The following is a 15,619-nucleotide window of genomic DNA, read 5'->3' as shown; positions in this document are numbered from 1 at the left end:
TGTAAAAGGAACTAACATATACTATAAAAATATGGCTTTGAAGCATAATAAACGCTCTCAGCTGCAAGCATCCTCTGAGTTGTTTGTCTTCTGTTAGCCAGTTCGCCGACTCCCTATTCACCTATAATCTTCTTCGAGTAATAAGGCCGAACCCAGTGACTGTGCTGGTCCGCGGCACTTGACAACATCAACCTTTTCTCCATTTATCATGAAGCTACTTATTGGTCCAGTTGTGAGGTTTTTGTTTTCTTTATATTGAGGTATAATGCATACTGCAGACCTTAGTCTTTAATCTTCATCAGTAAGTGCTTCAAGTCATCCTCACTTTCAGCAAGCAAAGTTGTGTCATTTGCATATTGCAGGTTGTTAACAAGTCTTCCTCCAATCCTGATGCCACATTCTTCTTCATATAATCCACTTCTCGGATTATTTGCTCAGCATACAAATTGAATAAATATGGTGAAAGGATACAACCTTGATGCACTCCCTTCTTGATTTTGAACCACGTAGTATATCCCCTTGTTCTGTTTGAATGACAACCTCCTGATCTATGTACAGGTTCCTCATGAGCACAATCAAGTGTTCTGCAATTCCCATTCTTCTCAATGTTATCCATAATTTGTTATAATTTACACAATCAAATGCTATTGCATAGTCAATAAAACATAAGTAAACATCTTTCTGGTAGCTCTCTGTCAATATACTGCTGCAACCATTTTTGAATTATCTTCAGTAAGATTTTACTTCATGTGATATTAATGATATTGTTAGATAATTTCCACATTTTGTGGGATCACCTCTCTTTGGAATGGATACAAACACGGATTTCTTTCAGTCAGTTGGCCAGGAAGTTGTCTTCCAAATCTCCCGGCACAGCTGAGTGAGTGCCTCCAGCAGGGCTTCCATTTGCTGAAATATCTCAGTGGGTATTCCCTCAATTCCTGGAGCCCTATTCTTCACCAATTCCGTCAGTGCAGCTTCGACTTCTTCCTTCAATACCATTGATTCTTGATCATATGCCACCTCCTGAAATGGATGAACATCAACCAATTCTTTTTGGTACAGTGACTCTGTGTATTCCTTCCATCTTCCTTTGATGTTCATTCAATATTTTGTCCATAAAATTTTTCAATACTACAACTCGAGGCTTAAATTTTTTCCTCAGTTCTTCCAGCTTGAGAAATGCTGAGCACATTCTTCCCTTTTGGTTCTCTAACTCTAGGTCTTTGCACATTTCATTATAGTAATTGGCTCTGTCTTCTTGAGCTGTTCTTTGAAATCTTCTGTTCAGCTCTTTTATCTTGTCATTTCTTCCATTTGCTTTAGCTACTCTTTGCTCAAAGGCAAGTTTCAGAGTTTCTTCTGACATCCATTTTGGTCTTTTCTTTCTTTCTTGTGTTTTTAATGACCTCTTGCTTCATGGATGATGTTTTTGATGTCATCCCATAATTCCTCTGGTTTTCAGTCACTGGTGTTCAATGCATCATATCTATTCTTTAGATAGCCTCTAAATTCAGGAGGGATTTTATCAAGGTCATATTTTGGCTTTCGTGGACTTATTTTAATTGTCTTCAACTTCAACTTGAACGTGCACATGAGCAGTTAATGGTCTGTTCCATAATCAGCTCCTGGCCTTGTTTTGGCCAAAGATAACAAACTTCTCCATCACCTCTTGCCACAGATGTAGTCAATCTGATTCCTGTGTATTCCATCTGATGAAGTCCACATGCAGAGTTGTCACTTATGTTGTTGAAAAAAGGTATTTGCAATGAATAAGTCCTTGGTCTTGCAAAATTCTATCACGCAATCTCCAGCGTTATTTCTATCACCAAGGCCGTATTTTCCAACTACTGGTAACTCTTCTTTGTTTCCAACTTTTGCATTCCAGTCACCAGTGATAATCAACACATCTTGATTGCATGTTTGATCAATTTCAAACTGTAAAAGTTGGTAGAAATCTTCAATTTCCCCATCTTTGGCTTTGGTGGTTGGTGCATAAATTTGAATAGTAGTAGTATTAACTGGTCTTCCTTGTAGGCGTATGGATAGTATCCAATCACTGACAGCATTGTACTTCAGGACAGATCTTGAGACAGTCTTTGTGATGATGAATGCTATACCATTCCTCTTCATCATTCCCAACACAATAGATCACACAGTTGTCTGATTCAAAATGGCCAAAACTAGTGCATTCTAGCTCACTAATGCCTAGAATACCGATCTTTATGTAATCCACTTCGTTTTTGATGATTTCCAATTTTCCTAGATTCATACTTCGTATATTCAATGTTCCAATTATTAATGGATGTTTGCATCTGTTTCTATTCATTTTGAGTCGTGCCACATCAGCCAATGGAGGCCCAGAAAGCTTTACTCTATCCATATCCTTAAGGTCATCTCTATTCTGAGGAGTCAACTCTTCCCCAGTCAAATTTTGAGTGCCTTTTAATCTGATGGGCTTATCTTCTGACTATATCAGACAATGTTTCAGGGCTATTCATAAAGTTTTCCAGTATTTATCAGACAGTGTTTCACTGCTATTCATAAGGTTTTCATTGGCCATTTGTTTGAGCATTGGATGGCCTCTTCCTTCTTCTGAGTCTGTCTTATCCCAGAAGCTCTGCTGAAACCTGTCCACCATGGGTAACCCTGTTGGAATTTTGCAACACCAGTGGCATAGCCTCCAGCCTCACAGCAACACATAAGCCACCACAGAACAACAAACTGACAGACAAGTTTGTCTCCCTTAGTTGTTCCTAATCCCTGTGCACCCACCTACCTTGGACCACAATCTTAAAACGGAGCTGCTCCCAAGTGAAAGCAGCCCCTGAGCCCTATGACCACCTACCTTGGGCCCTGGCCTTAAAACAGACCTGTCCCCAAGCAAAAAGAAGCCCCTGAGCCCTGCACCTACCTCCTGTGGGCCCTGGCCTTAATACAGAGCCTCCCCCACGTGAAAAGCAGCCCCTGGGTCCCTGGCCCACCTACCTCAGGCCTGGCCTTAAAATAGAGCTGCCCCCAAGTGAAAAGTAGCCCAAGCCCCAGGCATGCCTACCTCGGGACCCAGGACCCAGCCTTAAAATAAAGCCATTAAGAAATGAGAAACTCTTTGTACTAGTTCTCCAGCTCTATCACATGAGATTTGTGCTACCTGCACAACTATCCTCACCATATGTGCATACTCCCACAGGTATATAGATGCTAAGTTCCAAACAATGAACTATTTTCAAAGGTGCTAGTATTTTGCCCTACAGTGGCTTTCTTTATGCTGTTCTCTTCTTATAATACTTGTCTCTACCCTACCATCTCCTGGTTCCCACTTGTCTTTCAGAATTCGCTTAAATATCATTTCCTCTGGTACTAACTTCTGTCATGTGCTCTCATCACAACCTATACTTTCCACAATCAAAGACATTATTAAATTTTATTATAGTTTATTATTTGACATGAACTATATCTTCTTGCTTGATCCGAGTTCTATGAAGGAGAGTGGGGGATGACCTTGCTTGATTACATAAATATCAGCCACCCACTACTGCACCATTTTTGCAAATACCAATTAAAGAATTAGATTAGTAAAAATTCTGGATGAACCTGTTTTTATAAAGATACCCAGAGGAAATTTACTATAATGATTTGTAACCCATCTATATAAACCTTTGGGTGTCCTGAATTGCCCTCTAATTCTATGTCCTTTATGGCAGATTTTTCTTATATCTGTCACCTCTTCCCCACATTGTTCTCTATTGCCCTTACCAAGTAAGCTATATGTATTTTTCATGCTATGTAATTTGGACAACCGTCATAAACCACAAATTTCAAAGAAAAGTATCTTGTTAGATTCTCATAAAACATATCCCTGAAAAAACAGAACCAAATCAATGAACTCCCAAACCTTTTACAGGTCTTTTCCTGGCCAGAGAAAGAACTACGTAGACAGTCATTCTTATAATATGTTCATGAGCTCAGGAATGAAATTGCAGGTACAGTTCTTCTGACTGCAGGCTAGAATGAATGTTCAGAATAACACATTGTGACATCCTTAATAGAGTTGTTGTTCCTAGGTGCCACTGAGTCAATTTCAACTTACAGCAAGCCCATCTAACAGAGTAGAACTGCCCCATAGGGTTTTCTAGGTTGTAGTCTTCATGGGAGAATATCACTAGGTCTTTCTCCCATGGAGCTGTTGAGTTGGTTCAAACCTCCAACCTTTCGGGTAGCAGCCAAGAACTTAACTATTGCACTACCAGGCTTCTTTTATGGTTGCTGGTGTCAAAAAGGAGCTCCAGTGCATAGTGGTTAAGGCTTCTGCTTGCTAGCCAAAAGACTGGTGGTTTGAACCTACCAGTCACTCCATGGAAGATAGATGGGACAGTCTGCTTCTATAAAGATTTGTAGCCTTGGAAACTCAATGCAGGTCACTATGAATCGGAATTGAGTTTGGTTTCTCTGGAGTGTCAAAAAATATAGAGTAGTCAACACTACACTACATAAACTAAAGGCACAAGTAACCAGTTGGATGAGATCCTAAGGTTGTAATGATGTTTTTGTTTTTAACTGACAGACACACACAGACTTCTCAAGTATAATTCAGGTTGAAAGGGGGTTCAAAAAATATATATGCAACACCCTATTGGAGGTAATGTTATATGTCTACCCATGAAAGTCTGCAAAATAAATTGCCAAGCAATGTAAAAAAAAAAAAGAACTTTCCCAGGAAAATTAAATAATATGACATAAAAGCAAGTGACAGAACTGAGGAAATTTCAGAAATATCCAAGAGGATATTAGACTAAATAACCTTTTAGGAGTCTTCCCATTCTTGAGATTTTAGAATTCTATAATAATAATAATTTAATATATATTTAATATAATTCTTCATTGTGAGAAACCTCAAATTTTACCCTCTTCCATTGAATATAATTCAACCAGAAACACTGATCTTCATATAATCATATATCTCTTTGAGAATGAAAGGGTGGAGTTGAGGATGGAATAAACAGAAAGATCATCAAAAGGAAATAAATAAATACAGAAGATTACCATAAGGAAAGAAACAGGTCTAAATGTACAGATTCCCCAAACTGTAGACAGAACCTAGTACAAACTGTAAGCACTCTGTGATTTGTCTATTTTTCTTCTGAGTTTTTTTTTTTAATGGAAATGCTTTAACTTTATCAAGAAAAGTGATAAATAATGTATACAGTCACATTAAGAGCCCTATAAATATAAAGGAAATAGGTGAAACAGCTGAAATAATAGAGGCACCTCTTACCATTGACGTCACCACCAATGCTGGAGAAAATCCCATTGTGAGATAGAAAAAGAGCTCAACCACCTTATACCTGCAGGAACAGAAATGCAGTTTATTTACATATTTCTACAACACTGAGACCATTCCTATACCAGTCTTTTCCTTTTGAGAAAGAAATATAAGCTCTTAACTATTCAAATGAAATGCTTTTGCCCAGTAGGAGGCCCTTAAGCTTCCAACTAAAATATCATAACTGTGCTAACAGTGAACTGGCATTTCTTTCAAGAATTGGGAAAAAATATCAAACTGGATTGACTACCTGGAAAGTTTTCTGCCAAAAGAAGTTATCACTGAATCCAATCTGCCTTGCAGTTCTCCCCCTTGCAATCCTAGAGTGCCTGTCTATACCTAGAGACACATCCAATCCAGAGATGTTGTTGTTATTATGTGCCCTCGAGTCGGACCCAACTCATAGCGACCCCTCCTTGGGTTTCTGAGGCAGTATCACTACGGAAGTAGATTGCCCAACCTTCCTTCCGAGGAGTGGCTGGTGGGTTTGAACCGCCAGCCTTCTGGTTAGCAGTCAAGTGCCTTAAGCACTACGCTACCAGAGCTCCCAATCCAGAGATATAAGAAACTTAAGGTATGAAGATGGACTGGGATGCACCTTGAGGCCTTTTTCAGCCACAAAGGGGTAACAGCCCTAAGGAATGAAGGGCATGTAGTTTTGTGGTCCCTATTTTCTATGTGCACAAACTCTAATTTGTAAGGCTCAGAAGTTTGATACTCTAAGAAACACAATATATTGAAATTCAATTTACATTTTTACCTAATCAAATGAGATTATAAGTTCCTCAAAGGTAGGGACCAATTTTTATTTATGTCTTTATCTACAAGGTCTACAATAGTATCTGGTACATTGTGCCTAAGGCATTTGATGCTAACCAGAAGGCTGGCAATTCAAACCCACTCCTTGGAAGGCAGGTTGGGCAATCCACTTCTGTAGTAATACCACCTTGGAAACTCAAGGAGGGGTCACTCTGAGTCAGGTCTGACTTGACGGCAGTGAGTGTTTAGATTTGAGTTTTAATGTCTGAGAAAATGAATGGCCAAGAGTGACTCACACAGTTCACTCTTGCTGTTTCATATGTTACCATATGAGGGGACTAGGGAAGAATGGGCTTGCGTGTTTGGTTTACACCAGAAAGCTTGGAATAGGAGACAAGATAGTTGCCTTATTTCATTTCCTATTTTATCCAAGGATATAAATTAGGGGCTTGAGCCCAAATAGCAAAACTGTTCCCTTGCATTTATACATACTGCATGATGCCATTCAGAATTGCTAATTAAGATCCAAAAAGTATTTAAGTGAATTTCAAAGTCAGAGAGAAATTAGTCACACTACCATTTTCTTCTAAAAAGGGAGTACAATTTAATATTTTATGATAAGCACAAATTACATTCAATTCTGGGAGCCATCTTGCCAACAACAACAGATAAAGAATTGAATCAACTATATCCAAAGACAATGATTTCATGCTTGCGAGTTTCTCAAATTTAGGCATATGAGGTAATGGAAAGAACCATGGATTCCAACTAGGACACTTGGGTCCTAATTCCAGATGAGTCACTGATTGATGCACATCTTGGATGTCTTTATTTTTTAAGCATGAAGTTAGAATAGATGACCTCGAGGGTCTTCTCTAGAGCTAATATGCTAAATTTCAACACGCTATTCTTTATGGATTGCTCAATACTTGTAACTGTGAACTATGAATACTCAGTTGAAAACTCATGCCCGGTTATGCTATTCAGAATTTAAATGCTCTTCCAAACATCCCGTCTTAAGGGATTCTAATTTGGAACATCTTCTAGGTTCCTATCTAGGCAAGTGTTATGTTGGGCACTTAATATATACTTTCTTTAATCTTCAGAGCAGCTTTGAGAAGTAGTTATTTTTTGCTTGTGGTAACTGTGTAATGCAGAGGTTACAGCTAGTTTGCTGCTGATAAGGTTAGCATGCCTCAGTTTGTGAGTCCAGTGGACTCTGGAATGACTGGCCACATGGCCTCTTTAACTGCAGCAGATCACACATGCCATTTGTTCCCTCCTGCAGCAATCAGTCCACCAACAATGAATACCAAATGGCTCTGAAGATTTATTAAATACAATATACCTTCTATTTATGTATTTCTACTATTTTGAAGTGCAAATACAAGTAAATTGTGTTGTAATATATATAAATTTAGGCAGTGTATTTTAAATCTATCAAGTGTAAATTATTTTCTCTTACTTTTCATGGTAGAGAAATACATAAATGGTTCCTCCAGCTGCCATGAGCCAGATAAACCAACGCATATGAGATGCCAGGGGTCCAAGTTCACGGAGGTTTAACCTAAAAATGTAAATATGACAACAAAGAACAGAAGTGATAAATGAAGGGAATTCATAGAACTTGTGTTTTCCTCTAGTTACTGAAAACTGAGAGTACAAGAAAAAGTCAGAAGAAAAAGACACTCAACACTCAAGGAGGTATTTGGGCTACAACAGTAAAATTTGTAACTCAAAGACAAAACTGCCAGTCAAGTTTTAAGACTTAGTTCCAACCTGGTTTAAAAATAGATCCGGCTATAAGCAGAAGTGTACAAGTGGATCTTCACACACCTGTGAATCCCAACTTTCCTTATTTGGAGGACTGTGGTAAAGGCCACTTGCCTGCTAATTTCTGACCGTGTATTTGGGAACAGGTTGCTTACAAAGCTGAGTGAGAACCCTGAACAAAATCCTGAACTGGGCTCACATATCCACAGCAGATACCAAATAGACAGGGCAGGAGTCTCCATTACCAATCACTCTGCCAAGACAGAATATGAGAAGGAGTATCCCAAACATATGTGCTGGGAGACATTTGGTTAGGATTTTACTGAGGGCTGTTATGATGCCTGAATTTTAAAATGCTGCTAATTATACTAATTTTGCATTAGGAATAAACATGGGGGTGGAGAAGAAAGGTTCTGATTGGCTTTAACTATAAAATTAATTTTCCCATATGGAAAAGGTAGTCCCTGCATATCTATTACATATGAACAAGTTTCCCATTTTAATATTTAATTCTTCAGGTGCATTAAAAAAATATGTATTTACTTATTTTAAATTGAGGTGTACTTCACAACAGCCTCTCGATGTCCTTGCTCAATATGAAGCAGACTTGCAATTTAGTAGCAGGCACTGGGGAGAGAGCACCACTTTTTATTCCAACAGATAATTCAGTTTCTTGTGAATGACTGATGCTGTCTTAGCTGAAGTCTACAGGCCTATTTCTACTGACTACAACAGCTGATGACATAATAGGAACTTTTGAGTGTTCAAAACTGGACCATGTCTTGAGGGAAGAAAGCTAAGGTTTCTTTAATTATGGGTTTCAAAGCTTAACAAGATTCTATCTGATCAGTACCAAAAGGGCAGCAGGATAAAGGAAACTGAACAGAACACTAGGCATTTTAAATAGCTAAACAATCAGATTAATTCTTTCACTCATATGGCTAAAGAAATAAGAAATACACTTGGTTTATGGCAGCTGCTGTTCTGTGAAGTGAACCAAAGATAAACAGAATATATTTCAAAAGTGAACTTGCTTTCCTCATATACATTTACAGTCTGTCCACTTTAACAATTCAGTGTCCAGGTGTTCCAAATAGCAGCAGTGGTACACAGGAAAAGAACATGAAGGGCAAATGATAGACATTTTGAAAATTAGTATGCTACCTCCACACCTGCACAGCACTACTTCTTGAACAATGCAATGCCTAGATACCATGCTAAATGGCAACAATATTCTCCCCTTCATATCTACAATCTGACCCATGTAAACCAAAATGTGTGTGTGTGTGTTATGTATGTGAGAGAGCACGATGGGGGCTGGGGGTAGGGGCAGGAGGGAGGGAGGGAAGAAAACAGAAGAATTCAAAGTATTATAAAAAACACTATCTTCAAAATAGATAGATTGTATCTTACCATGGAGCATAAGATGCAGCAATGAAAAAATAGATAACCATTCTGTCGCACATGTGAAAACAATGCTCCACTGTCCTAGTGGGGGAAAAACAACTCGTGTAAGTTTTCTAGCAAGTTTTGAGACAGTAAGTATACTATGTTGCAATTTCTATATTGTTCTAGTTTCTCATGACATTTATAACTTCATATTCAAATAGCTTTTTAGAAACAGTGTCAAAGATGAGACCACAAGTAGAAACTACATTATTCCTAAGGTTCCAGATACAATAGGTCCCCTTACCATGTATGGGACACATGGACACAGACCTCACAATGGGCAAGAACTATAAAGTGGTAAAAAACAAGCAAGCAGAAAGACAAACACAACTGTTTTTTCCTAATGTTTTACATTTTTTAAAAAAAATTTTATTGTGATTTGGGTGAAAATTTACAGAGCAAATTCATCTTCCATGCAGCAGTTCACATACATTTTGTCTCATGACATTGACTGTAATCTCCCACTGTTTTGCATTTCTTTTGAATACCATCAATCTAACATAAAAATGAAATTCCTTGAGGAGACTACCCTCTGGTCCTTGTCACTGTGCAGGACACAAAGTCATGGTACTCGGTAAACTCCCTGAACTGATGTCATATTCTTCATGCCCACTCCACACAGAAGGTCTTTAAAGAAACATTTACTTTAAATATTCCAGTATAGACAATAAGTTGCAATAAGGGAAATTAAAAATCTAATTTGGGAACAGCAATAACAAAAACAAAGGCGCATTTGCTGCAAGAGGGTGGCCACCTGGATCTCCCATCAACTTCCTCCTCTTATAAGAGTCAGGAAGTGTGCAGAGACCTCAGCCCACTGAGGTCTTTTCGCAAAATGGGCTGGACAGATCCCAGTCTCCACGGGTGTGCACCATCCTCTGGAATCCATTCTCAGTGTCTAAGGGCTAACAGCTATGACGTGGTGGAGCACTAACATGAGACCTCGCTCCACCATGTATGTACATGCTGTTGACTTGTATTAGTGACGAAGTGAAAAATACATTGTGAGCAAGAACTGCTTTCAGTCTTCTAGTGAGACACTAAAGTTTAACCCCAGATAATAATTTAGGTTGTAGGTCTCAAAAAAGCAAATGCTAGACTAAAGCTTCTCAAACTTGTCTGTACATTAAAATCACCTGGGGAGCTTATAAAATACAAGCCTGGGCTACAGTTGAGAAGACTCTAATTTAGAAGGGCTGGAAGAGGGAGTTGGAGGGTAAAGGGAAGAAAAACCAGAAATCAAACCAAACTCACTGCTGTCAAGTTGGATCTGACTCATACTGACCCCTCCTTGGGTTTCCGAGGTAGTATCACTACAGAAGTAGACCACTCAACCTTTCTTCCGAGGAGTGGCTGGTGGGTTTGAACCACCAGCCTTCTGGTTAGCAGTGAATGCCTTAGGCACTGTGCCACCATTATTAAAAAAAAAAAAAAAAAAAATTCTTTGTGAGTCTGACTTCTAGCCAGGTTTGGGGCCTTTCTAAGACTTCTCTCTAGATTGCAATGCTCTGCACTGTAACCAGTAAAGTCTGACCTGGAGTCTTACTCCAAATCTGCTACCCACCTCTCTGACCCTCACTTTTCTCACAGGTAAAATGGAAATATCTCAAACATAGGGTGTGAGCACTAAATGAGATGATGTAGGCCATGTGTTTAGCATGGCTCCTAGCCCATAGTAAGTGCTCAATAAATGCACATTCTTTCCCCCTCCTTTATTTAAACTAGGGCTATCCTTGCCTATTAAAAAAATGTAATGCAAAGCAAAAATCTCCATGTAGCTTGTGATTCCAGCAGTGCTATTTCAAGTTCAGGAGTCTGGTTTCTACTATACCTTCCTCTCTAGCCCCTGGCAGGGAGGCCTCATACTAAAGTAGGCACACACTGAAGTAGGCATCTACAACTCTTTATTGATTCAGAAATCTAGACATCAAAGCCAAGTCAGCCAAGGCAACCACAAGCATTAGATTGTGCCAAGAAGATAATTAAGTGCTCTGTTTCTGGACTGGCCTCTGGGCTTTGTGACAGTGTATCCTGAGGAACCAAGACAGGTACTTTTGTAACTCTCTTATGAGTCCCCAAGCACCTCACGATTCAGTGCTATAGTTTTATTTTAAGCCCAGGGTACTGTCACCTTAGAGGAAAAGGTCACAGACTGCAAACTATATGCAATACTTTGAAGGGTATGGTGAACAGAGCAGAGGTCTGGGAGTCAGAGTCCTGGTTCAGGTTGTTTAGATATCACTGACTCAGACAAGTCAGGACACTTCTCTAAGCCTCAGTTTCCCCAAGTGAAAATGAAGGGGTTTGGATTATATGATCTCGAAGGATCCTGCCAGTTCTAAAATTCTGTGATTCTACATGTGAGGAAATCATTAATCATCTCCTAAATGCCAAATCCTGCCCTTAAACAAAGTATGTCTTTTTAATAATAGACTGACTGCTTGAACAGCTTGTTTCTTTCTTTTAATTCTAAAAAACCGAAAGGTATATTCTTCCAATGTTATTTTAAATCACTCTTAGCCTATTGCGTGAGCAATCCATTCCCACTTAAATGGTGTGCTGCTCTCTCTGCATTCTCCCAAAGTACCGCTTCACCCAGAGGAGGAATGCCATTACGTCCTTCCCGTCTGGAGGCCAAAGGCCATAGCATTGTTTGGAAAGTGCCTGGCAGCTAATAGTGGCAAAATATATGACTCTTGTTTGAATATATCCACAGGATCTAATTCTGAAAGCTGAACCATCATAAAACAGTAAACCAAAGCTGTAGTGTAAACCCCTACATTACAGTCCTATAGTCCTCTGTCATTTTTAAGACATTTTCACATACATTATCTCACTTACCTATCATAATAACCCTGTGAGTCAGGCATTGTTACTCTCATTTTACTGATGAAGAAATCAAGGCTCTATGAGGCCAACTGACTTACTCAAGGTCATAGTTAAGTGGCAGGGCAGGGCAGGGCTGGGACTCAAAACCCAGAATGCTAACTACAAGTTCAACATACTTTCTGACTAACCCCACAGCTGCCTCTCTCTCTCTTATAGTAGCTGTAGTATGCTTGATAGCATTAGAAAATAGCTCTCAGGATCTTAAACTGCATGTTCTAGGAAACAAGTGAGGTTTTATTTTTGTTACTGAGGTTAAATATTCTGTACTGGTACCCCCATGAGCAAAGGCCTCCTTTCTTGGATATGAATGGAGGTCCTCAAGTTCTGGCCAATCCAAAGCAAATGCCCTGAATAATGGGACAGCATTAACACCTATAAGGCAAGAAAATATCTCCTCTTCCCATCAGCTGAAGAAGACACACTGGCATAGGAGACTAAGACTATGCTGCATCCACTATTCTGACCTGTTGAAAGAGCATGCCATCCACTGTACCTTAAGTGACTCTTTTTCCATGATACAATGTGAAATACTGTGGATACAATGAAGAGGGCACACAGGCCCATTCCGTAAATCCACGCTGTTATCTTTTCCCAGCAGTCATCCGACAGCCGATGGAGGAGGGCACTGCCGACAATGGCCGGAACAATGAGGAACTGAGGGAAAGGTAAAGAAAAGGAAATATCCTGGGTTTTACTGAACTGAGACATTTGCTAAAAATACACAGGTTTATCAGAGATAATTTTAGAAAAAATAATTTTAAAACAAACATGGGCCTCTCCTGGATAAGCATGAGAGCCAGATGAAGCGGTCAGTTGCTACACTGGAAACTGGTCCTGCTGTTCAGTGTCCAGGAACTGTGCCAACCAGTGGGCACACCAATAAGCAGCTGAGGATGCAACATCATTCAATGGCTGCAAACCAGCTGTTCTTTCCCTAATTTCATTAAACAGCAACATATTTCATCCTATTCTCTAACCCGATTAATGGCTTAATGTACTCAAATGGGAAGTCTATTTCCAGATTTCCCAGGAAGGACCTGCTTAAATATTCCATCCTGATGCCCCATGAGCTACTAAAATCCAGTATTTTAGCAGAAGGTAAAAGAATCAATCAAATTAGTATTAAAATGCATACACCATACACAAAAATCAACTGCTCAAGTCACATGTCCTGATTTTTAGTTTGGATAGGCTCATTTTACCAATGTGGGGGCTACTGCAGAGTCAGAAAGTTTCTGGGTTACTTTATTTTTAATAGTGTCTTTCATGTAAGCCAGGGTGATCTACTCCTTAGGTCCACTTATTCAAAAACATTTGAGACCAGAATCTTGCAAAGACAGAGATTTTGCACTATATTTCCTCTTCCACATAAGTAAAAATTTCAAGGTCTAGTCACATGAGTAAAATATTTTGTAATAATAGAAATATTTTCTTGATATTAGAACAATGATACCTGCTAAAGATATAAACTTCAGCAATTTTCTTATCTTTTTCTTTTTTATCCCCCAATACCTACTTTTGCCCTCTTGCAAAAGAATATGAAATCCTCTTGGTGGTGTAGTACCTAAGGCATTTGACCACTAACCAGAAGGCTGTCAGTTCAAATCCACCAGCCACTCCTCAGAAGGAAGGTTGGGCAGTCTACTTCCATAGTGATACCACCCTGGAAACCCAAGAAGGGGTCACTGTGAGTCAGATCCAACCTGATGGCAGTGAGTTTGGTTTTTTCCCAGATAAGATCAACATGAATTTTCAAATGTGGAAGATTTCATTGGCCCAGACCAAAAGGAGAAAATTAAGGACAATAAAGTTTTTCATAAAGTAAAATTTATTTGATGTAAAGGTGTGTCCTTTATTTTGAGAGTGTGCACTTCCCATCTTTTTTACGTTAAAGCATCTTCTTTAATGAAATGATGACGATGAATGTTTTTTGTTTGTGTGTTTTAGAAATTTTACTGGTTTCTGAAATCCAAAAAGTGGGGACATAGTTTCATAAGATAACATTCTCCCTTTCAAAAAATCAATGGCAAGTTTCATCAGTTTTTCCTTTGCTTTGGTTTGTGCTTTAGTTTTTCCTTTAGCTTGTGACAGATCCAGAAGAGATAAATGAATGGCCATTCTAAGCAAGTATTATTCCCAAAGGCGAACTGGGCATCAACAGCCACAGCCATTATATGGAAATGCTCAACTTTATGTTAAGTAACAGACACATCACTGATCATTGTATTGGTCAGTTATATGGCAACTCTCACTGCACTAGTCCTGCAAAGGTCATTAGTCTTTTGCACAGCTGATAAATGGGGAAAATAACAATGTATACAAAAGTCATGAGTGAAGAAACAGATGACAGAGACTAACTACTGTTCAAACTGCTATATTTCTTAAGTCCTAATCCTGTCCTCGACAAACCCCCAAAAAAGACTAACTTACTTTTCTAGGCGCCTATGGACAAACAGGGAGCTCTGGTAGCACAGTGCCTAAGGAAGATGGGGCAATCTACTTCCGTAGTGATACTGCCTCAGAAATCCAAGGAGGGGTCGCTGTGAGTCAGGTCTGACTTGACGGCACATAACAACAACAATGGACAAACAACTCTCTTGAGAATTCATTTTACTTTTAGCTGTTAAATTCATAGAAAATGTAGTCAAGAATAAAAGATGGATATTAGGCAAGTATAACAGAAAGTCCAATTAGGCCATGCGTTTTTTTAAAAACAAGTCTGGGTTCTAAGCAGTCTACCTTCTTGTGCAGTGAAGCTTACTTCACATGAGCATGTCATTAAGGCAAGGGCTGAGGTCAGCTCAACTCTAGAGAATCCCATTAAATTCTCTCTGTCCCCAGAATGTAAGCCATGTGTTCCAGTGAGACTGTCCACTGAATGATGTTCCTTGTAATTTCATTATTTAAGCCTTTTTATGGAATCCAGGGCAGTTATGTCAGGTACTAATTTTTTTCCTAAAGAAAAAAGTTTCAGCAAGGCTGTAGCATAGTAATTATTTAAGTAAAAATCTTTTCGGCACTAAAGGACAAAGGAGATTTCATGATAGGATATATTACCAAATCGTATCTGAATTTGCTATTATAATACACAAAATAGATGTGTTATAAACTTTTGAGTTATGTCAAGTAGTAACTAAATGGTATTGTTTTAGGAGATTAAAAAGTAGTCCACCAAAACGTGCAATTTATTTAGGGTTTATTTTACTTCATGGTTCCTTTACAGAAAACATTGTGACTATCAACTCTTTGAGGGAGGACACTAAAGAAAAGGCATAACATGAAGCAAGTTTTATTCTCATGGCAAATGTAAGAAACTCACATCTAGAATCATCAAACTACACTGTTCTACATATTCTTCATTAATGGAGTACGTTGGTCTCCAGTTATTTTCAAACCACATATCAGCAAAAAAAAAAAAAAAAAAAA

At 38.8% G+C, this 15,619-nt stretch overlaps 1 protein-coding gene across 1 annotated transcript in view; it reads right to left on the bottom strand.

The window, feature by feature from the left end:
• The window catches only part of MMD (monocyte to macrophage differentiation associated), a 36,060-nt gene that overhangs the window by 10,763 nt on the left and 9,678 nt on the right, over positions 1-15,619 (bottom strand). Inside the window, exons 3-6 of the mRNA XM_007949647.2 lie at positions 12,687-12,847; positions 9,269-9,343; positions 7,548-7,649; positions 5,276-5,345 (exon numbers count right to left, since the gene is read on the bottom strand). Coding sequence (XP_007947838.1) covers positions 5,276-5,345; positions 7,548-7,649; positions 9,269-9,343; positions 12,687-12,847 — 408 coding nt within the window. The remainder of the gene's footprint in view (positions 1-5,275; positions 5,346-7,547; positions 7,650-9,268; positions 9,344-12,686; positions 12,848-15,619) is intronic.

Source organism: Orycteropus afer, unplaced genomic scaffold (assembly GCF_000298275.1).
Source record: "Orycteropus afer afer isolate SDZICR_OR568_19922 unplaced genomic scaffold, OryAfe1.0 scaffold00249, whole genome shotgun sequence".
Classification (NCBI taxonomy): Eukaryota; Metazoa; Chordata; class Mammalia; order Tubulidentata; family Orycteropodidae; genus Orycteropus; species Orycteropus afer.
The sequence above is the reverse complement of the archived record's forward strand: the minus strand, read 5'-3'. Positions and strand labels throughout refer to the sequence as shown.